At 48.0% G+C, this 24064-nt stretch overlaps 1 protein-coding gene across 3 annotated transcripts in view; it reads right to left on the bottom strand.

The window, feature by feature from the left end:
• FER1L6 (fer-1 like family member 6) overlaps positions 1-24064 on the bottom strand; it is a 156156-nt gene that overhangs the window by 41243 nt on the left and 90849 nt on the right. For all 3 annotated transcript variants that reach the window (XM_045049833.1, XM_045049834.1, XM_045049835.1), the window contains exons 21-27: positions 19678-19812; positions 16453-16602; positions 7228-7338; positions 6804-6965; positions 5468-5648; positions 2687-2913; positions 882-1004 (exon numbers count right to left, since the gene is read on the bottom strand). In XM_045049833.1, the coding sequence (XP_044905768.1) occupies positions 882-1004; positions 2687-2913; positions 5468-5648; positions 6804-6965; positions 7228-7338; positions 16453-16602; positions 19678-19812 (1089 nt within the window). The remainder of the gene's footprint in view (positions 1-881; positions 1005-2686; positions 2914-5467; positions 5649-6803; positions 6966-7227; positions 7339-16452; positions 16603-19677; positions 19813-24064) is intronic.

The raw sequence follows: 24064 nt of genomic DNA, 5'->3' as shown, positions 1-24064 counted from the left end.
CCGTGGGGTTGTCCCAGGGGTTGGGGAGGTTAGCAGAGCAAGGGGAGAGGGCTGAGCCCTCCCTAGAGGCAGTCACGTGCCCTGCAGCAGCAGGAGGGAGTTGGGAGGCAGGGACCACCATTTGGTTTGTTTATTTAACTATACATCAGCATTCATGGGAGGTCCTAGTTGAAGGCACTACGGGCTTCCCAAATGCAAGAATCAGAAACAGAAGAGTTTCTGTTCAATTGAATGTGCTGATACATATGACTAATTTTCCTTTCCTTGTTGACTCGAGGATGAGAAGTTTTACCAAATTCGGCCACTGGGCTTTCCCTTGAATCTCTTGACCCACTTTCCAGTGGTTCTCCTGCTTTATAACTCAATCCCTTTCTTGTCCATGTGCACGAGGCCCTGCTTTGGCAACCTGCTGATTATTCCCATTCGCTAAGGCCAGGTCCTCTGCCTCTTCTTGATAGCTTCCCACATGACGTTAGAATCCTGCTGGAGACTGGGGGGCCCTCTGATCTGGGTATCTCCAGATGCACCTGAAGCCCCCATCGCTATGCCCATCTATCCAGAGACCCCCTTGCTTGTGGCTGGATCTTTATGAGTCTGACGTGGGGGAAGATCTCCGGATGCTATGCCAGACCAAACATCCTTCCAGCATTGACAACAGAGCCTGCATCCGAAGGTCAGCCCCGGCCAGAGGGTGAAGACGTTGCAATTCGGGATCCCCGGTCCTTCCAGGCTTTGAGGCTTTCCTCAATGAACAGAATCACACCCGAGAAGGCCCTACCTATAGCAGAATCTAAAAGGGGATAATGTGGAATTGAGGGGGGTGGAGGGTGCTGTGTTTTCTTATCAAATCCCTTGACTGTCACAGCCAGGGGAGACCCTACCTTCTGTGCCTTCTTCAGGGAGGCATAATATTTGGACCACCAGTCAATGACGTTTTCGGCAGATTCATCCGCTATGGTCCTCCTTCTCCTTTTGGTTGACCTTCGGGTAGGTTTCCTGACACTCTGGCAAGGAATGAGGGATGGATTATTAGTTAGGCCTGGTGGCTGGCTGGCTGGTTTCCTGGAGAACAGAACAGATGGAGGCGTGGGCGGATTTTGTGGCTGAAGCTCTCTGTACCACTTCAGTAAATGACCCTTTCATCACCCACCCATCCATTCACTCATTTATTCGGCAAACATTTATCATTACTTAAACACAGACATGTGAGATATTGTGCTTGGCTCTGGGGACCCAAGGGGAGTGAGAAATGATCCCCACATTTGGGGGTCTTAATAGTGTGCTATGGCAGAAAAGGCGTTAGCTGCCAAGCAGTTAATATAAATTTTCAGATTCTCAGTGTCCTCAACTAGGGGACATTCATACCTGCTTCCTTCACTGTTGTGAGGATTAAGTGACATCATGTAGACAATTTCCCTTTAGCGTGATTTCTAATTCGAATGGGTGCAAATCAGCGATACCAACAACATAAGTAAGGCAGTGCAGGAGAGACAGCGACACGTAAACAGCAGAAAGGAGGCATTTGGGGAGAAGACAGTGGTCCTACGACAGACTCATCACATACTCATCATCTGTTTGCTCTCAGACATCTCCTGAGTACCTTCAATGTGCCAGGCACTTTATCGAGTACAGGAGGCACAAGGATTTTTTAAAAAATTATCTGTGACCTGGCAGGGCCCACACTTTTATGGCGGCAACACACACTTAAACTGGGGATTCCAACACAAAGTGGCAGGTGCGATGCTGGTGGGGTACAGAGAACCCCTTGAGGTGCCCTGGAGGGTCACAATGAACATAGGTAAGACAGGAACAGCCCGAGCAAATATCCATGAATCTGTCTCATTCTACTTTTCATTTCAGCCTTTACCATTTGCTGGGCAGGCAATCCCTCAGCTTTCTTAAAACTGCCTCCTTCTGGGGGATCCTGGGTGACTTAGTCAGTTAAGTGTCTGACGTTAGCTCAGGTCACGATCTCAAGGTTCATGGGTTTGAGCCCCGCATCAGGCTCTGTGCTGACAGCTCAGAGCCTGGAGCCTGCTTTGGATTCTGTGTCTCCCTCTCTCTCTGAGTCCCTCCCCTACTCACACTCTGTCTGTCTGTCTCTCTCTCTCAAAAATTAAATAAATGTTAAAAACTTAAAAAAAAAAAAAAACATTGCCTTCTTCATTTGGTTGATGCACCCGGATTTTGCACTCAAACTTAGGACTTAGAAAGATTCATCACATTCTTGTTTTATGGCTCTTTGTGTATTTCCTAATCTTGCTTTCCAGAAACTCAGCTGAGGATGAGGAGTCTCATTTCTCTTTAGATTCCAGAGACTTTAGCTTTTTTTTTTTTTTCTGGTCTTACTTGTCCTTGTACAAAGTAGGTTCTAAATATTTGCGGAATAGGCCTAGATAAGGAAGGAAACTATTGTCTTTCCATGCTAATGAATTGAGAGCAGTTTCTGTTCAATTAAATGTGACTGCCACAGTTGACTAGCACTTGAATTTCATATACACTGACTTCTCTGACTCTACAGCAATGCTGTGAAGTAGGTATCGGTATACTCATTTTGCAGATGAGGAAACTGAGGCTCAGAAACACGAAGTTACTTGCTCCTGGTCACACAGCTGGCAGGTGGGAGGATTCGTATCAAGCCTCCGGTGCAGAGCCTTGTAAATACGAAGAGGGGTTATATTCTGACCTTAGCTTTGCCATCTTTTGGCGGCTCCTCGTCTGCAGGTTTGGGTTCAGGCTCAAGCATAGGAGATGAGTCAGGGATGTCAACCATGCTGGTTGGTTGAATCTGGGCAGAGTCAGGTACCACGGTGGGAGGAGGCTCAACATCCACATAGATCTGATCTGTTGGCGGCTCCTGGGAGGAGCTGAGGGATCCAGAGGGCTCAGCGGCTACTAGCGAATTTGAAGCAGCTGAAATGGAAATACATCAGGTCAGGAAACGGGGCTGCTAAACAGGGTGGCCATTTCAGAGACCCATTCCTGGGAATCAAACAGATCTAGATTCAAATATGGCAAGTTCGTAACATCTCTGAATCTCATTTTCCTTATTTATAAGATGACAGTAAAACAAAAAACAAAAAACAAAAAAAAACAACCCGGGGCACCTAGGTGGCTCAGTCAGTTAAGCATCTGACTTCGGCTCAGGTCATGATCTCACGGGTTTTTGAGTTCAAGTCCCACATCAGGCTCTGTGCTAACAACGCAGAGCCTGGAGCCTGCTTCCGATTCTGTGCCTCCCTCTCTCTCTGCCCCTCCCCTACTCTCTCTCTCTCTCTCTCTCTCTCTCAAAAATTTAAATAAAAATGAAAAAGAAAAGATGAAAAAAAACCCCAACCCATCTCACTGGGGGATAAGTGAGATCATGATGTAAGGCATCAGGAATCAATTATGGCTGTACTTACTATTGATCCTTTAGACTAATTTTAAATAACTGTGGTCATAAGGAAAATACATATCAAGGTTTAGGACACAGACCCTCTGTACGGATTGTTTTTTCCCAGTGCCAGTTAACTCCAAGAAACTTTGGAGGCTCCAGAGGTCTGTGAACTCCTAACTGCGAGCTTGACTCTGGGCACATGAGAACATGTGCTTGTCAAGACATAGGGGTAGGTTTCTGGACTTTGTGAGATTTTTAACTGGACTGTCAATCCAATACAAAGGTCATAACACTGTCCTTTCTTGCCAAGGGTCCTCTTGTCTCCATTTTGTGCCGTAGAATCCAGTACTTAGAAATATTTCCCAGCTGGGATCCTCCACGGCCGCGTGGCCTTCAGAGTTTCTCTTCCCCGGTTGCTAACTTTTCAATGCAGATGCAATTCCACAAACACTTAATGGGCATCTACTCTGTGCTGGGCACAGAGTTGGAAAGATCAGTGGGACAGAATAGAAAGCTCAAAAATAGACTAGGGATGTATGGCTACTTGATTCATGAAAAAGCTGACAGCACAAAACAATGGGGAAAGTCAGGATACTCTTGGGGGTGGGGTGGGGGGATGATGTTCCTATGGAGGGAAATGTAGCAGGATCCCTATCTTAAACCATATACAAACACAAATAACTGAAGATCTAATGTGAAAGTTAAAAACATAACACTAATAGAAAAAAATACAAAACAACATTTTTGTAACCAAGAATTAAGAAAGCATTTTCTAACACAATTCTGAAAGAGCAAGACATAAAGTTAAAAATTCAGATGGATAGGATTACATTAAAATTAAGAATTTCTGTTCAAAGATGGAGACCACAGGCAGGTTAGCAGTTATCAGACTAGGAGAAGATATAATCGACAGGATATTAACATCTAGAATATACAAAAAAATCAAATGTTTTTTAAAATACATAAAACATGAGTCAGGGATGTGAGTACGCAAGTCACAGGAGGGAGATCAAGACGGCAAAAGCATGTGAAGAGATGTGTAAAATTCAGTAGTAATCAGAGACAATCAGGCTAAAATCAAAATGAGATACTACTTTATGCCCAGCAGAGGGGCAAAAATCAAACCAAACAAAAACAAAAACTCAGAAATTTGGGTAACGGCAGGTGGCATTGGGGAAGAAGAAAATGGTACTCCAGATGCAGAATGGTAGCAATGTAGACTGGTGTAGACTGGTGTAGACCAGCACAGCTCTCTAGAGCGCCCTCTAGCAGTACTTGGTGGAATTACATCGGCACATTCCCTGTGAGTCTGTCATCTCACTCCTGGATGTATATTCCAAAGAAAATCCCCCGCAGGATCCTCCCTTGGGCAGCACTCGCTATTCACAACAGCATCGTTTGTGGAAGTTGGGAGGTGGAGGTAGCCTAGGGGTCCAATCTCAGGGGAAAGGAAAAGCAGTGTGGGGTAGATCAGCAGGTGGGGGAAACAAGCTAATGTACACGCAGCAACATGAATAGGTTTTAAAGCATAGCTTTGAGCAACAAGAGTACGAAACCAAATGAAGATTATAGCATCATATTAGATACGTCGATTAAATGGACTGGAATTTTACAAAGAGGGGCAGTGTGGGGCCTGTGGTGGGCAGGGGGTTGGGAGAAGGGATGTGGAATAAGGCACAGGGGGGCAGTGGTATGAAACAGAGAAACAGAAGCTTGGACCAGACCAATGATGACTGCACAGCATGAACAGAGAAGTGCAGTTAACTCAACTCTGCCCCTGAGATCCAAAATGGAACAAATCAAAGTAACAGCAAGCAAAGAAAAATGTCAGGGAGCAGAGGCGGGAGGGAGCTGGAGTAATATTCGTGGAAGCCCTCTTAGAGGAGCTGACCCTGGTGTCATTCTTAGAGTCGGAATCTGGCAGCTAATGGAGCTGAGGCCAGCACAGCTGTGGGAGCAAAGTCTTCAGAAAGCTCCGCTTGACTTGACCGTGGGGCATCCTCTTCGTGCAGGGTCCCATAGCAGAACCCTGCAGGCACTACGGCTTTGGAGTGTGAAGCTCCAGAAAATCTAGAAGGCACTTCCTACCTTGCTCAGCTTGGGTTCCGTCCACCTGTGAGGTGAGGGCCAGGGGCTCCTTGGATTTACACAAAAACTGCTTCAAGCAGTTGATGGTGTAGGTGCCCACCAGGGTGCTCCTCCCGAAAGCCCTCCAGTCCACCACGCAGATGCTGAGGGGCGGGTGCAGAAGTTCATTCTCAGGCAGCTCCTGGGAGGAGAGGCCAGGGTGAAGTGGGAACACTGCTTGGGCTGAGCCCAGCGGCTGGTACCCTGCTGACCTGTTTAGGGACCGAACCAAAGCAAGCCAGGCACCCATCTTCCCTCTGTCCTGCCTTGTCATTCTGTCCCCCTAGGTCACCCCTGCAGCTAGTCAGAAGTCTAGAGCATTGCCTTCCAAGCCAGGGAATCATTACCCATAATAAGAGGGATGTGGCACTAACAAGTCATTCCAGATGTAAATTACAAAATTCACAGGCTGCCAAACTCTTTATGGCAATAGTTTTCAAGCCTGTTTGGTCATTATTTACCAGCAGAACTCTCAACTCAAATGAACACTGACCCAGGCCCAAGAAAACAGACAGAAGTGGATGCATGACAAATGGAGCTGAGGGTGACGGGCCAGCACCCTCCCTCTTGTGTCCCCCCCGGGGGTCCCAGAGGCCTGACAGTGAAAGGTTTGTGAACATCGTGCACATTCCCCAAATCCAGTCTCCACTAATTTAGAAGATGCATCCGTTGGAGCTGACTGGGTCGCACAAAGCAAACCTTCACAGTTAGTTCCAGATCAGAGCCCAAAAATGTGTGTTGAAATACTGACATAAACAGAAGCGCCGGGGTCAGAAAACGTCACTTTAGAAACAGAAGTTTGCATGTAAGCCACTGATACGCTACGTACAAATGATTTTTTAAAAATCCAACCGCTAAAATAAGTCTCATTAAGGAAGCTTCTAGGCCAGTGGTTCGCCAACTTTAGCACGCATCAGAATCACCCGGAGAACTCGTTAAGCCAGGGGGCTCTGGGCCGCAGCCCCCCGCAGTTTTGATTCAGCAGTATTGGGGTGGGGCCTGGGAATCTGCATTTCTAAAAAGTTCCCAGGGGATGCTGACGCTGAGGAATTGGGGGCCACACTCTGGGAACCACCGTCACCTGCCTGGATCTACCGAACCTTTAAAAACAAAACAACACAGCAGCAGTAATAGAAGTGTGTCTCATCCCATCCTGAGAGTCCCGCTTTTCACTAAATTAGACCATTGTGCCTCGTAGGTAGTGGACACCCCCAAACTGCAAAGCATCTCCCCAAGCCAAGCAAGTGAAGGAGTGGGGGTTCCCTCTGTGGAAATGAAGGAAACGAGCAGGCTGTACCACTTCGAAAGCGTCTGCCTGGATGCTGAAGTTCGGGTTGTTCTTGTAGCTCTGGATCACACAGGACTTGACTCCCCGGCCCCCACATTCGATGAGGACCTGAGGGCGATCCACCGAGAGCAGCTGCACCTTCTTCATTTCTCGGACTCCCCAGAAGAGAACCTGGCGGGAGGACCCACAGAGCTGTCACTCGGGGACCCAGGGAGGAGCCAGCTCGCGGCACCGGCCTGTGGGAAGTCAGACCCGCTGCCCCGGGAACTACTGTATGTTCTGGGACGGGCTGGGCAGCTCCCTGAAGGCCCTGTCCCATCACCCACGCCTCATTTCTACCCCACACTCCCCTCAGACAATGCAGGCGTGTAGACCAACGCACCACTGCCCTCCTTAGCCCCAAAGAACGAGTCAGTCTCCCCCTGCACCATACCTCCACTCGGTATTTACTCAGCACTGGCCGAATGCTGGCAGGAACTGGGTAGATGTGGGTGACATCTGGCGGGTCCACGGGAGGAAGTCCTTGCAGTCCGGATGACGGGACCTATCACACAGAGCAAAGGGCTGGTCAGAAGGTCGGGGAGAGGCAAGGAAGACCAGCCGCTACGCCACCGCCTCACCCACACGACACTCACTCGGCAAAAGTAGTGATTCCAGGGTCAAGTAGAGACAAGACTGGGCATTTTACCACACTTGATTATTTATTCATTAACCAGTATTTATTCATCGATACCTTCACCAGGGTGACCAACATTTAGTGAGCACTTACGACGTGCCACAAAGTTAACAGGCTTAGCATTCGATAAGCCCACAATATAGAGGAGGTCCTCACAAGAGGACGGCATGTCATCGAATGACAGGGGTTGGGGGCGGAAAAGAGCTCTGATCCGGTTCTGAGCTCTGAGACTTAAGCACACCCCCACAACGCACTACTACAAAAGAGATTCACAGTTAGTCAAGGAGACACTACGTCTTCATCAGTGAAACAGAAACGAAGTCTTCTGAAGACAGACCTCCAGGAGGGAAAGGTGCCATTTGGTATGCACTTGGCCGTACAGAAACCACAGGAGGGGGGCCCCTGACTGGCTGAGCCGACTGAGTGTCCAGCTCTTGGTTTCCGCTCAGGTCACGATCTCACAGTTTGTGAGTTCAAACCCCGCGTCAGGCTCTGCGCTGATAGTGTGGAGCCTACTTGGGATTCTCTGACTCCCTCTCTCTCTCTGCTCCTCCCCACACGCACTCTGTGTCTCCCTCAAAATAAATACATAAACTTTAAAAAAAGGAAACGACAGGAAGGATGATTGCTGTGTCTCACTGAAATCTCACACAAAGGGCTTGGAAAGTCTCCTGTGAGCATGCCACACTGCCCTTAAGACCCGGCCTAACGTCTACATCTTCCCCAAATCCGTCCCTGATTTAACCCCGGTCTCTGTGGCCATTCTCCTACCTACCCTTCAGTCCTTGGAATACAGTGTGTCTTCGGTGGAAGCTTAGTGCCGAAAGCAGCGGACTGAGCCTGGACACCGGGCCCTGCTGTGTGACCCCGTGTGAGTCCCTTCCCTTCTCTGGGCCTCAGATATCAGGCCAGATGACCCTTCAAGCCCCCTGAGGGTCAGACGCATGGGGCATGCTTATCTGACCTGGTCAAGAGGAAGCCTCTGTTTACTTCATTTCAACTCTAAGCCCCTGGAGCAGAACTCCACATCCAGTGGGTTCCTGATAAATGTTTATTGGCTCCATATGCTTGGAAAAGCTTACCTGCTCATCAAAACCTGCAAAGCACAAACGTATATCACCATTTCTTCACAGACATAGTCTAGTTGGCAACGGCAGATGTGGTTGAGGTAATTACAAGAAAGCTCTGACAAAGATGACAAGACACCGTGGAGGACAAACAGGCCGAGGACAATGAAGGTGCGGAAGCAGACGACATACAGGTGCTGGAAGCCACGAGGACGCGCGCCCAGTACTGCCCGGCCGTGAGCGACTCAGCCTGCAAAACCTGGCCTCCCCGAGAGAGCTAACTGCTCCTCTAGCTGTAGGGGGAAAGCCCCAAAACAGCTGTGGTGGTGGCATCGATGGGGCCCCTGGCTGGGCTTTTGTCAAAGTACCACATGTTTCCTCATCCGGGGCCCCTGGAAAATGTCCTGAAGAAGGTCTGTCCCACGGTGCCTGACAGATGCCCTTGAGCTCAACACGGACCTTGAAGGGCTCCACGCTGTGGTGTAGACTGAATGACTCTGCTCCCAGCCAAGATTAGACATTTTCACAGGGAAATGGGTCAGCTGCTGGCTTATAATTGGGCCCAGAGGGAGAGAAAGAATCGTTACGGGGCCATTGGGTGGCTCAGTAGGTCAAACGTCTGACTCTCGGTTTCAGCTGAGGTCGTGAGCTAGCAGTTTGTGAGTTCGAGCCCTGCACTGGGATTGGGATTGGGATTCTCTCTCTGCTCATCCCCTGTTCACACACACACACTCCCTCTCAAAATGAATAAACTTAAAAAAAGGAAAAGAACCCTTACGAAGGCAAGATGTAAGCACTGGAGGTGGGTTGAATAGGCTGGTCCAAAAGCTGATATCCCAGCTCTAATTTCCCAGTGGAGACAAAATCTCAGGACCTCAAAGGAGGTCCAGATGCAGGGCCAGGACAAAGACCTAGGGTAGCAAAATTTAGGGAGGTGCCACTCTCAGGGCCCTAGTCCCAGCCCTGCTCATCAGTGACTGAAAAGTCACTGCTGCTCAGAAGCCCTTCTGCATCCTCCGGGTCCCTCAGCCCGTCATTTATACTTGCATTAGCCCTCTCCTTTGGTGCCGTGGGCAGTACAGTCTAGACCTCCATTGCTTGCTAGCTGTGTGAACTTGGCAAAGTTGCTCAGGGTCTCTGAGTTCCGTCATCTTTGTGAAGCGAAGATCATGATATCTAATTCGTGGGTTGCTGTGAAGAACGTCGGGGACAGCACGCAGGGCACTTAGCACACTCAGGCACATGCAAGTTCCCTAGAAGCAAGCATCAACCGGAAACGGCAAAGGCGGAAGCTCAAATACACACCATCTTACTCTTCCGCTGGATTCAGGCGATCTAGGATTCCTAGTGCCCCAAACGACCTCAAAAGCGAATTTCAATCCTTGCGCAAGGAAAACAATATCGTCCTGGGCTCCAATTTTCTCTACATATTTTTGTGAGCAAGTGAAACATGTTTGAAAATATTGTATCGAGAGTCTCCTATGAGAGAAACATTAGTGTTGGCTTCCATGTGTGATGTGGAAATGACTCTCATCCATTCTACTGCCAATTCATCAGTCAATCCTGTGGACTGCACAGAATCCTCTTTTTTCATGGCTACGCTTTTTAAAAACTATTTTTAATTTTTTTTTAATGTTTATTCATTTCTCGAGAGAGAGAAAGAGACAGAGCATGAGTGGAGGAGAGGGAGAGAGAGGGAGACACAGAACCTGAAGCAGGCTCCAGGCTCTGAGCTGTCAGCACAAAGCCTGACAGGGGGCTTGAACCCACGAACACAAAGTCATGACCTGGGCCGAAGCTGGACGCTAACCGACTGAGCCACCCAGGTGCCCCTCGTGGCTACACTCTTGATCCAAGTTCTTCAGTCCTCCAGTATGGATTACCTGAAGAGCCTCCCAGTCGCCCTCCTTGTTTCCCCTGGGCTCCTTCAACACATACTCAATCCAGCATCCATAGTTTTCAACATAAGTCAGATGCTCAAAATCCTCTCTTGGCTCCCCATCTTTTATGGAATAAAAGCCAAACTCCTTACAGCACTCCATGTGATCTTCCTCCTCTGACTTCGTCTACACTCCACTGCAGCCACACTGATGTCCTTGCTGGGCCTTGGAGATGCCAGGCGTACTCAGGCTTCAGGGGCTGGCATTTGCTGTTCCCTCTGCATCTAATGCTCTTTGCCCATACACCTGCATGGCCTACTCACCAGGACCTTCCAGGTCTTGACTTAAATACCACTTTATCAGTGAGGCTTCCCTGGATGCCTAAAATGTTGACCCTGCCCTCTCCCTCAACACACATTCCCTTCCACATCTCACAGTGCATTACCTTTTCTTCTTAGCATTTATCACACTGTTGTTACCTTACAATTTACATAGTATCCTCCATTATCTTCCCCTCACTAGAATATATGTCCCATGAGGGCGGGAGTTTTCTGTTTTATTCACTGATGCATTTTTTTTAATGTTTATTTTTGAGAGAGAGAGAGGGCGTGCATGAGCATGAGTGGGGGGCGGGCAGAGAGTGAGGGAGAGAGGGAATCCCAAGCAGGCTTCACGCTGTCCGCACAGAGCCCAACACAGGCTCCACCTCACGAACCGTGAGATCATGACCTGAGCCGAAATAAAGAGCCGGACACTAAACTGACTGAACCACCCAGTTCCCCCTATTCTTAAGAACATGCCTGACACATAACGAACACTCAATAACATGTGTTTGCATGAATGAATGATTGAAATAGTCCTGCCTTCAAAACACTTACAGATTAGTGGACATAAGCCTGTAAACAATTGGCCTTACCATGGCCTGAATTTCAAAAAGAGGCAATGTGCTGTAGGATGGTAGAAAACATTTGATTTGACTGAGGTGAGGATGGGGAGAGCTTCCCGGAGGAGGCGTCTCTTGTTCTGAACTTTGGTGATGAGCATTATCTTAAATGGAAGAGCGCAGTGCAGAAGCCGGTGTGGGTGGAGGGAAGACCTTTCTGGATGGGCTAACAGCAGGGCCACAAACAGAGGAACGCACCTGTGAGGTGAGGCCAGGGAACTCGGAGTGGCCTGGCGTCAAGAGGCCATAGATACGCAGAGTAATATGAGGAAGTGTGAGGCTGAAGAAGCAGTTTGAAGACAAGTTTTGGGAGAGCTTGAATGCCAAGCTACAGAGATCTGACATTCTCCTATTCTCCTTCCTTTCCATGAGATATGAAGACCTATCACACACACACACACACACACACACACACACACACACAGAGAGAGTTTCATAGTCACAACATTTAGAAGCGTTTGGATCTTCTGAGTGTTTACCACGGTAATAGGTATTCCAAATATTCCAAATCCCCAAGAGGGATATAATATGAAGCATTTCCCTAAGTGTCTCCTCACTGTGTGTAGAGGGACTGTATTTGGTATTCCACAAAATAGACTTTAAGAAATGTTTCTGGAGGTAAGAAGCAGGGAGCCACTGACGATTTCTGAAGACAACAGTGAAATGGCTTAACTTGTCTTCTGGAAGGAATGTGGAGGATGAAATGAACAAGAAAGGGGTAAGAAGCTAGAAGACCAGGAAAGAGGCCAATGCAACGTTCCTGATGAGGAATATGGCAGCAGGGAAGATGGAAACCATTCGAGGACGCGCTTGGCCTGGCTAAGGGTGCACACACAAAGGGAAGAATGAAAGCGGAGTCTGGGTTTTCCAGGCAGAGAACAGTGGCGAACAGTGGGGTCAATGAGCCAGCACTGGACGGACGGACAGGGGGCTGCGGGCTTGGGTAGGGGAAGGAAATGGAAACACTTAATTCAGTCTGGACATGGAAGAGCCAGGTTACCAAATCCTTCTGAGACAGGGAAGTGTTTCGGTAATGGAGGTGGAGAGGCTGAAGCAAACCACCCACAGATGAAAACTGAGAGCAGCTGGTGACAAATGAAGGCATTTTCCAGCTCTTCCTTCTCAGCACGTACCGGATCCACGTACTAAGACAGTCGCGCTGATCAAATTACCTTTTGAACAAGCAATGAAATGAGAAGTCCTAATGAAACCTTAATGAATTGTATCTCCCAGGCTGCTCACCTCTGACAATTAATGCAGCTGTCAGGAAGCAGCAGGATCTTCCCTGGCACCCTCAGCAGTGGAGGGAGGGAAGGGGAAGGGGGTAGACCCTCATCTTTGAGTGGGGACCCTCAACATGAAGAGAGGGAGGGAGGGAGGGGAAGGGGGCCCTCATCTTTGAGGAGGGACCCCAAGCATGAAGGGAGGGAGGAAGGAAGGGGGAGGGGGGCCCTCAGCATGAAGGGAAGGAAGGGGGTAGGGGGTAACCCCCATCTTTGAATGGGGACCCTCAGCATGAAGGGCGGTAGGAAGGGATGAAGGGAGAGGGGGTCCTCATCTTTGAGGGGGGACCTTCATCATGAAGGGAAGGGGGGAGGAAGGTGGGGAGTGGGCCCTCAGTATAAAGGGAGGGAGGGAGGAAGGGGGAAGGGGGGTCCTCAGCATGGAGAAAGGGAAGGAGGAAGGGGGAAGGGGGGCCCTCAGCATGAAGGGAAGGGGGGAGGAAGGTGGGGAGTGGGCCCTCAGCATGAAAGGAGGGAGGGAGGAAGGGCGAGGGGGGCCCTCAGCATGGAGGGAGGGAGGGAGGGAGGACCATGAAGCCCAGGGTGCCAAGCCCTCAGGGGGCCTGAGGGACCAGGGGACTCAGTCTCAGAGCTCGTCAGGCAGCTTCCTGTCCTGAAGAGAGCAGCTGACTGGATCGCAGTCCGTTGACCCTGAGCCTCAGCCTCCTGACGTATAAAATGGGAGTCTTGCGCTAGACCTGGTTTTCCCAAGCCGGCCATTCCTCTACCGCTTTGATCGCCTGTACTTTTCATCCAGTGAACATTTTTGTTAGGCATATTTTGTTTTTAAAAAGGGAACTTTCTGATGCTAAGTAAAAAAGTACCACTTGCTGTAAATGAAAAGCAACTTTAAAGATAAAACCAATGAAAACAAAACAGGTTATTGGACTATGTCCCGTGAAACATCTCTTACACTTTCCTTTCTCTATATTTGGACTGGTGTCCCAAGAAGCAGACTTGGGGAACTGTTCCTATTGGTAACGTCGATCTTTTTTAAAGGCTCTGAGCCTGAAGCCTGTGCTCTTTCTTAAAAAGGAAGGTTGCAAGTGAAGAGAGATCTTCTAGATGGACAGGCATCAAACTGGAATTTCTGCTGGAAGTAGATACAAGGATCAAAACTCCATTTGCCACGATATGGATGGACCTTGAGGGCATCAGGCTAAGTGAGATAAGTCAACAGAGAAAGACAAATGCCGTATGATTTCACTTTCCTGTGGAATCTAACAAAGCTGAACTCCCAGAAACAGCATGTAGGCTGGTGGTTGTCACGGACAGGGGGTGGGAGACGGGGTGGGGGAAATTGGGAGCTGCTGGTTGGAGGGTACAGACTTCCAATTATAAGACGAATAAGTTCTGGGCATCCAGTGCACAGCATGGTGATTACAGTTAACTTGGATACTTGAAAGTTGCTAAGACACACACGAAAAGGTAATTATGTGAGGTTCGATAGCTATGTGAGATGGATTTGGTAACTAACTTCCACCATGGTCATCATTTCATAATATGTGCTATATGAAATAATCACGTTGTACACCTTACACGTATACAACGTGACATGTCAACTATATCTCAGTAAACCTGGGGGTGAGGAGGAGGGCAAAACTCCCTCCATACTGATTTGACAGTATCATTTATCATGCTCTACCTGCTTTCAACCTAAAATCAGTCGTTGAAAGCCTACAATTGCCAGGACTTTCACTTGAGGAAAGATGGGACCAGCTGGTTTCGAAGGTCATTTTCAGTTCTAACAGCAAATGTTTCTGTGTAACACGCATCCATCTGGTGGGAGCTGGTTTTATTAGAATCTCTCTTGGTTTGTCATCCTGGAATCCTAGAACCTACGACTTGTAAGACAAACATGTTTCCAGTCCTCACTCCTACCTTCCGAGGCTGCAGCCATTGTAGGGCTGGAGCCAATGCCTGAATTCCTACCACTCTGTCCTCCTAGGGTTCACTTAGCTTCAGTTCCCCCGACAGAGAGCTCACTCTTTCTCTAAGGCAACCATTCTATCCTTAAAAAGTGCTTCTCTGGGGTACGTGAGGGGCTCAGTTGGTTGAGCATCTGACTCTTGATTTCTGCTCAGGTCAGGATCCCAGGGTCATGGGATTGAGCCCCACACTGGGCTCAGTGCTGAGCATGGAGCCTGCTTAGGATTCTCTCTCCTTCTCTCTCTCTCCCTCTCTCCCCCTCTCTTTCTCTCTCCCTAAAAAAAAAATGGAAAAAGATAAAAAATTCTGCCTTGACTGAAGCAAAAACCAGATCACAAAGTGGGGTGATTCTTTGAACTCACCCCTGTAGCCATACTCAAGCCCCAGCTGCAGGTGCGGGCACTTTGGATTTGAATGCAAGGGTGCCTAGCCTCTCGGCTGTCCCTGCTCCATCATGCTTTCCAGGTTCCCCAGCAATCAGGGGGATCAATCAGTATACCTAGATTCTAGGCCCTGACCTGCCGTGTTGAGCAAGTTGTTACCTCTCTACCCAGCTCAATTTCTTCCCCTGAAATAAGCAGGTGGGACTAGACATTTTGCTTTAATATTACATGACATATTACTACTACTAATAAAATACGTGGTTTTAGTTGAGTGTTTATTCCATGCCAGGCACTTTCAGGACACTGATCATCATCCTCATTTTGCAAGCGAAACAGAGAGATTCAGTAGCTTACCCAAGGTCACGTACTACCTAAGTGGTGGAAATGAGATCGACACCTATGGGATCCGACTCTCTTACCCTTCCTTCTCCCTTATCTTTCTGTGTTAGGAGTGCTGGCCTTCTAGGTTCTCTACCAAGTGAACTTTTTAAAATGGGATTTCTGAAAAATAGGCTTACCTATAGAGGAACTGGTCTGACCCAAAGGGATAGTGCCACCTGCCTCGGTGAATGCAATGGTCTCTAAAACAGCCCCCGGGCCCCATCACTTCTTCTCCAGGTCTTCTCCATGTCCCATTTGGTTTTCCACTGGACAGTCAGACCTGAGAGTCTCAGCTTCCCGCCCCAGTATCCTGCCTCTACTTTCTGGAAAAGGCTTCTGAGGCACATATTCATAAATTCCCCTATGCCTTAGTGGGACTGATTAAGAGCTCCCTGTCTTCAGGAAACTATGTGATGCAGTGTAAGGAGCAAAAGGCTTGAAAGGTCTCAGTTCAGGCGCTGCTGGGTGGCTCAGTCAGTGAAGCATCTGACTCTTGATTTCAGCTCAGGTCATGATCTCAGGGTTGTGAGATTGAGCCCCATGTCAGACTCTGCACTGAGCGTGGAGCCTGCTTGGGATTCTCTCTCCCTCTCTCTCTGCCTGCCTCTCTCTCTTTCTCTCTCTTAAAAAAAAAAGGTCTCATTTCAGGTCTTAGCTCAATGATGAAGTAGGGCAAACAATTGCACTAATTCTCGGTTTACAATGTGGAAAATGGGAATCCTAACACCTATCTCAAAAGGCTTTAGGGAGGTCTATGTGATGAAAGTTACATGAGGCACTGAACATCCCACGTGGTAAGTGCCCACGAGTTTGCTCCCTTCCTCCCTCATATCCTCCCACGGTCTGTATGAACTCTAGGATTTGCATATAGGGCTGCTCAAGCATTGCTGGCCAAACCCAGAAGGAGTTTTCATCCTGGGACTCTGACCTATACAGCACAAGGGCTCTAGAAATAGCCTGTGTCACCTGAATTGTTGACTGGCGGCTCCCAGATCCTGAGAAGGAGACCCCTCTAGACACAGGACAGCAGAGAGTGGCCAAGCACAGCTTCATGGAAATGCTCTGGCTGGGAAGACGAGGTAGATGTCTGGGGCCAATGACCTCTGGTTCACTTACCTGCAGCAGTTCAAATACAGCAAGGAGGTCCCCTCCAGAGAGGCTCCCACAAAAGATAGGGTGATAGCACAGCCTGGGTGGCTCATAGTCCTCGTCAGCTAGCTTCACAACAGGAGCAGCCACTGTGGCCCCCAAATATTCTGGCTTCCCCTAAGGCAGAAAGAAAAGAAAGGAATTTGTCCCCGATGGTTACCTACCTGGTTCTGACCTGCATCAGTGCACTTTAAAAAATAATCTTGACAAAGCCGTCAGCCTCAGTGTCTCCCTCTTGCTACTATCTCACTCTCTTCTTCTGCCAAATGCCTCTTACCCCTTACCAAGGCTTGGGGGTCAGGAAATTCCATGTGGGCTCCCAGGGAAAACTTCTGGGCCCAAGGCTGTTACGGGTTCTCTCTTCTCAGCATATAGAGCTCAGTGGAAGAAAGTTAAAATGACCATCTAGGGTAGACTTGAAAGGGAAAAGAAGAAATAAGGTGGCAGCAAGCATTCCCAAAGCTCTCCAGGGCAGGACACCATCGTGGTCAGGAACGTGAGCTTTGAAGTCCAGGCACACCTGAGTCTGTGTTCCCAAATCTGCTACTTTCCAGCTCTATGGCCTTGGGCCATTTAGTCAACTTTTTTGAGCCTCATGCCTTAAAAGGAATTAAAAATACTACTTGTTAATGGGGCCATGAGGTTTGACTTAATGATGTAGGTGCTTTGCACAGTGACTGGTATACATCGAGTGCTCAATACATGGTAATATGATGACTATGGCCATGATGATGATGATGATGATGAAAATGATGAAGGTCAGTATATTCAGGTGATAGAGCAGTTCTGCTCTATTTTTCTTGGTAATAAAAGAGGCCACTAAGATAGTTTTGTATGTATGTATATATACGGACCGCAAGTTTCTTTAAGAACTACGAGCACCAAAAAAAAAAAAAACCACAAAAAACAAAGAACAAAACAAAACGAAAAAACACTATGAGATAGCACCATCTCCTGTCTCTTCCCATACCTGCTCCCAAGAACCTGGGGCTGGCTTCCCCCAGGAGCAGCATGGGGCTGGAGGTTGGGGCTGCTTCCCCATTTATCTCAGGAATGGCTGGCATGTAAACTCCATGTGGCGGCATTGACCGTTTTACATACTGCTGTGACCCCCAGCACAGGGCAGGCACTCGTTACCTATTTATTGAGTGAAAGCTGTCGGATCAATGACTTCCAAAGTACAAGGCCAGCAGCCACATTCTCTTCTGGCTGAGGCTGGGTTTAGCAGCTGCCCTGCTCCACTGCCTTTGGACTCATAAACCAGCACCTGCATTCCCGGCTGTAGAGAGAGCCTTGGTTGAGGCGGAAATGGTGTTTAGTTTAAACTAATGATTATTTGACGATTTTGTGATTATTTTTGACTTTAAAACAAACAAAGCTGCCTGCTGGTGTCCACAGGTGGGGTCAGAACTGTCCCTAGTATGGTGGAGCTATGGCATGACACAGGTCAAGACACAAGCGGTCTGCTGTCGAACTGTTTTGTCATGATCCTAGCTGGGAATAATTAAGTACAACTTCCCTGGAAACAAAGGAGCAAAGCTAAACCCAAGTAACTGATTTGCCAAATATAAACGCATTGCTTAGAGAGGCAGCAGGCCCTAATGAGGGCACAAGCCACTGGAGAGTGAGAGAAAGCTCTAGATTGGAGCCACATTCTGGCAGGGTCAGAATGTAATCATCTGATCATCACCATAGGGCTGGGGGCTCGGCGTAGCTGCAGGTGTAAACAGAACCTTCTGGGCACCTACATGTATCTCTCCAGGAAGAAGAGGCAAAGTTTTCATATCTTTTTTCTCTCCTACTTTTCCTTTTCATTTCAATGTGAGAATGTAGGCTTGTGTTTCTACAAAGGGACTGGCTTGGGTGGGGCTCAGGAAGGTAATTGTAGAACGGGGCTCTGGAAGAGGTCTGAAAAGCAAAGGGAAATCCATGTAGCCACACGGGTTGGTTTAAGAGTTTGCAAAGATGCTTGATTATTGTTCCTGGTTTTCAAATAAAAAGTAGTTAGGAATGGAACCATGTCGTTAGCAACAAAATTTAAAAGGTGTTTATCTTGTGACTATCTCCACAGAAAATTTATACTATATGCACAATAGTGGAACTCATACTCCCTAAATATATACAATTGACAGCTCCAATTTATAGCTGGAGGAACAGGGTACAGAGAGTGATTCTGGAAGAGCAGAATATGTGTGTCTGAAGGGATACAGCTACAGATACTCCCACACATGCAAGAAAGTTTGGACACAGGAGGCTAGGTTCAAGTTCTGACTCTACCTCCAGCTACCTGTGACCTTGAACAAGGCCTTTGACCTTCCTGGGTCTCTGTTTCCTTCTCCAGGAAGCAAGAGGGGGTTCGTGCTCTCCGAAATCCCTGCTCACCTTCTATGATTCTCCCATCCTAATCTCTTCTGACCTTGAATCAAGGTCAGAGCTGCCAGCATGCGTGAGGACGTGAGGGGGCTTTAGGAAGGCTTCTTGGAACGACTGTTGTACTTAATATATTGTGCTTCTGCAACTTCCCAAGGAGGTAAAGACATCGAAGAAAATAAATAAGCCTTTGCCTTTAGACTTTTTAATTTAAAAAAGAAGAAAAAATGATAAAATAAAGAAGTTTTGTCACAGTAATTAAAAAAAAAATCCTCCAGTAAGCTTTTGAATCTACTCAGTGGGGAACACAGACATCTTTGGAGAGGAAGAAGTCTGGTTAACATCGTAACGGAAATGGGATAGGGATGAATGTGTTGTTGCAGGGCTTGGAAGCAAAACCAAGAGAAAGATGACCCAGCTACAAAAGCTGACTTGGTGACAATACCCACCCAGGTCCCCCCAGCCAAGCAAGGTCAGTAAGCACCTCTGGTTTTCAAGATGCCTGGACGTTTTTACTCAGCGTTTCTATTGAGTAGCAATAGGACACCTGGGGGCTGGGTACACGTGCAGGTGACTCTATACGAGTATCTTATTCCTGAAGAAGCGTGTCCACTAAAGTTTTGTGACCCGGATCCTATGCTACTTGCAAACTAATGGGAAACCTGAGTGAAAAGCCCTTTAGCACAGCAAATGATCATCACCAACATTCCTGGTTCTATAAATCATCATTTTCCCACAATGGACTCCGGGCACCTCTAGAGTCCTGAGCAGTCGCAGGCTGGTGAGATAAAGTGCCCAGTCGGCACTGCCCGGGACACTCACCACCGCGTCGCTGTCATACAGCTCCACCACCACCAAAGGCGGGGACTCCGCCAGCTCCTTCTGGTCTCCGTGCAGCACCAAGTCATTGAACAGCAGCATCTGGTTCCAGGTTGGGGACAGGGTTTGGGAAATGACCTGGAAGGTGGGGCCAAAAGAAAAGCAAAAGCTCTCTCGATAGGGTTGTAGGGGGCGAGGTGCATTCCTTCAACAGTTACTTGTGGAGGGCAAAGAGAACCTCGTCATCCTCGCTCAGTCCTTTAACATCCAAGTGATGACACAAACCGACGTACTACCACTGGGTACTAGATGCTAGGGGATGCAGATTCCCTGCCCCAGAGAGCTTACAGAAGTTCATGAGTACAGCCCCTGCAATGATTAACACCTTATTTGCATACATAACTTCAACTCAATCCTCCCAGTAGCGCTGTGCTGGTGACACCAGCTCCCCTGTGTTGAGTACTGGGTACCAGCTGTTGCACTTCACATGCACAGCCTCGTTCAAACTTCACAACTGTCCTGGGAGGTGGATACAGTTACCTACTCACATTTTACAGATCAGAAAACCAAGGCTCACTTGTCTGGAGCCAGGAAGTGGCAGAACTGGGATTCGACCCGACTCATCTGGTACCAAAGCCCAGGCTGCTAGCCTCATCCACCCTCACCAAGTAGATGCTAATATTATCTCTGTTTTATGGGAGGGCAAATTGAGGATGAAGGAGATCTAGTGATGCTTCACTTACGAGCAAATAAAATTTTGTCCTCAAATACTCAAAGTGGGGGTTAACTCTAATATTCCTTGCCTGGAATTGTACTGTTTTGTGGACATTTGCATTGAACGAACCAGCGTCTTCAAAATAACCTTCACCATTTTGCATGACATCTTTTTTTCTAAGATGGCAAACTGTGACATTGGTAATTGGCTGTGTCCATCATACAGATGGAGATACCGAAGGACAGAGGACAACAGTCTGCATTATTGGTTGGGAACTGTGAGTGCCTCACCCAAAAGTGGTTCACAGCCCCCCATGCCAGGCCATTCAACTGCTACCCTCAGAGGGGTGTCATTGGTCTTGTATCCTCTACTCTAGTTACGTGGATACTTGTATACCTGCCAGTATCACAGAGCTGAAGACCAGGGCTGTCTGCAGTATGGGTGGATTCTGCATCTGGGCAGAAACTAGGCTGTTAATGTGTGAGGCTAGTCTTGGAACATTATCCCCCTTTCCCAGGCTGTGCAGACAAACGGGTCATTTCACAGGTGAACACAGCACAATGGCTGCTCGGTCCTGGGGAATTTCCACACTCCCTCTGAACTACACCCTTCTCACTGCGCATGCCAGGCGGGCCAGAGAGAGAGAGATCTAGCCCCAGCTAACTTCCTGGACTCCAAAGAATAAATCTGTCATCTCAGACTTTTACATCAGGAGTCATCTCTAGCCAAGACATTAAACCATTGGCACTGTGGTCAGGAGAGAATTGTTTATTTGTCTTCTTTATGTGAGTCATAAAAATATGCATTCCACAATTTCCTTCCTCGCTCGCTTTTTGCGTCTATGCCTCAGACATAGTGATGTTTTTGACATAACATCTCAGAGAAAACCTTAACTTTTTGGACAGGAGAAAAACGGCTTCGTCTAACCTATGAACAGGAGTTATATAGTTGCGATGCAAGGTTATCCTGTATGGCTATCTGACATCACAAAGAAACCTGGGTTTTTATGTTGCTTTTAAAAATAGAAATGCAAACTCTTTCGCAGTACGCATACAAAAATGTAATACCAAAGCAATTTATGATCCTCACAGCATCTTTCCTGTAGAAATATTTTGACGGCTTCCTTGGCACTTGAGGCTATAAATACCACCTGATAAGATTACAGAGGCCAGCATTCATTCATTCAACATGTATCTATTAATACATTCAACATACAATGTGCTAGGCACAGTACTGGGCACCAATATGGCATCCTGCGTATAACAGGTGCTCAAGAGCTCTTCGCATGAATAAATGCATGGATATTGGCCTATCCTCAGAGTTGTTCCCATGAGTACAAGGACAATGTGGCCACCTTCCAAAGGTCTCCCAAAAGCTCACCCAAACAAAAGTACATTGTCCCACTTCTCTGCCAAGGTGCCCGTGACTAAGCTCCACCTCTTCAGATCTTCCTTAAGGAGCTCTGCATTGTGGCCGTATTTGATGACGTTTGGGAGACTTTGGTAGCAATTAGCTAACACTTTGAAGAAAGAGTGAGAAACTACAGATGTAGCATGGCTCTAGAATCAGATACCTTTGGAATGGAACCCTAGTTTCATCACCTGCCTCTGTCCAACTGGGCAGGCGATTTCACCCCCGTGAACCATAGTTTCCCTCATGTAAATGGTTAGCGCCTACCTTGTAGAGTTGTTATGACCACTGTCTGATGTAAAGTGTATTAAATGCCTGGCACACAGTAGGTACTCACTAAGTGCTTGTTCCCCACCCGACTCGACCCCACCACAGTATTTATGAATGAGTAAGCAGTTACTGTACACCTGCCACATGCCGGTCTTGGTGCACTGGGTACTCATGTCTAACAAGAGACTGTCTGTGTCCTCAGGACTCTGATCGCTTGAAATCTCAGGCTCCACACTCCCCACCCTCTGCCATGTCCTCTCCTGTCCTCTGAGGCTCCTCTCAAGCCATTTAGTCCCTCTCCCCTTCTGGCTCCGAAGCCTTTCTCTTTGGGGAGCTGTCTCCCTTTCCCTTTATACTTTGGTCACCATGAGATTTCTAAATCCCACATCCTCAGTGACCTCTGGAATAACTGGGTGTCCCTTCTGAAATATTTCAGATCGTTACGTCATTTTAGAGAGGACCGGTTGTGGGACCAGTCCTGCTGAGACTGCTTCCCCTGAGCTCTGTGTGGTCAGTTCAGGCACGGGCTACCGGGTGAACGGTGGAGCTCAGCTAGGACCACAGGGTCAGCTTTCTCCATCATGAAGGGTGTGAGAGCGGGGCATGTCACACACAGGCTCCGAGGCAGCATGGCACTGAAACAGCAGAGGGAATCCAGAGCCCTTACTTACCCAAATGGAAAGCAAAGTAACTTTGGAACTGGACCAACGTGGGTTTCTATCTTGGCTTTACCACCTTCCACCTATATAGTCCCTAAGCCTTCCCTTCTCACCTGCAGAATGGGGACACTAATAACACCCACCTTTAGGCTGCCATGAGATGTAGCGAACTATGCATATAAGATGCTTGGCATTATGCCTGGCGTGTAGGGAGCTCTTGATAAATGGCAGCTATTATTACTGACAAAAATTAGGTACTTGGTTCAAAAGTAGAGAGGCAAAGTCCAGGCCTCAACAGAAGCTGTTTTCCCTTTCACACGATCATTTGATAAATGCCATTTGTTCCTTTGAGATATAAGTCTGAATCAAACAAAGTACTGTATAGAGAGGCAAAATAGGAAATTAATCACATAGCAGCCCAATGAGCTCACTCAAACCCCCTCCCCGTCCAGGGCCCCGAGATCACCAGGGCCAGGAACCCCACAGTTTTGTGGCAGATGGAGGAAGGCCCCAGGGGTCCACCCTTTGAGAATCCTCCTTGCTTCTGGTGGGAAGCCTCAGTGACAATAACAAGGAGTCACATAAAGATTACAAGCAAGGCCTTGTCCTGGGTGGTTTACCCTCTGGGAAATAGATACAATGTCATCATCGTGAGAGCTTTGCTTAAGGTCACACAACAAGCAAATGAAAGAGCTTAGACCTGAACCCAAACAATGTGGCTCCAGAGTCTATACTGTCATCACTGAGCTATGCACTACCCCTCAAAACACAGAGAAGAGAAAGCAGTCTGGAGCCCTCATGCTTCATGTGTTCTCATGCTCCTTCACTAAGTGAGGATGGGGTCACCTTCCTTCTGGGGTCTCTCTCGATTCCCACCCCCACAGAACTAATCCCTCTCCCGTGGCTCTTGGAAGTCTTTCTATGGCCCCACGTTATGGCGTATTTCATGGTGCAGCCCCCGAGCCCAGCAAGGACCTGTCACAGAGCAAAAACTCCGCAGCTGATGGAGAAATGGACAAGATGCTCTCAGTCTGCAGGTCACAAATCAAATGCAATCTCCCAGGTTACAGGCCTCACTTTGGAGAGAAATGTCAGCCCGTGTAACATTAGCCAGTATAACGGCCTCCATTCATCAATCACTTTATACACTTAACTTTGGGCTTCTTGACAACAGTCATATTTTAAGACGACAGATGGAGGTTTAGTGAGTAAATGTGGCCAGAGAGTAGATGACCTAGAACATAACCTCAGGTCTCTTTGGGCCCTTGGTGTTTGTCTTAACTCCCAGAGATGAGCAAATCCTTTGTGAACTCTCCTCTCTCAGAACACGGAATCC

This window comes from Felis catus, chromosome F2 (genome assembly GCF_018350175.1).
Source record: "Felis catus isolate Fca126 chromosome F2, F.catus_Fca126_mat1.0, whole genome shotgun sequence".
NCBI lineage: Eukaryota > Metazoa > Chordata > Mammalia > Carnivora > Felidae > Felis > Felis catus.
This window is presented reverse-complemented; position numbering and strand designations above follow the sequence as displayed.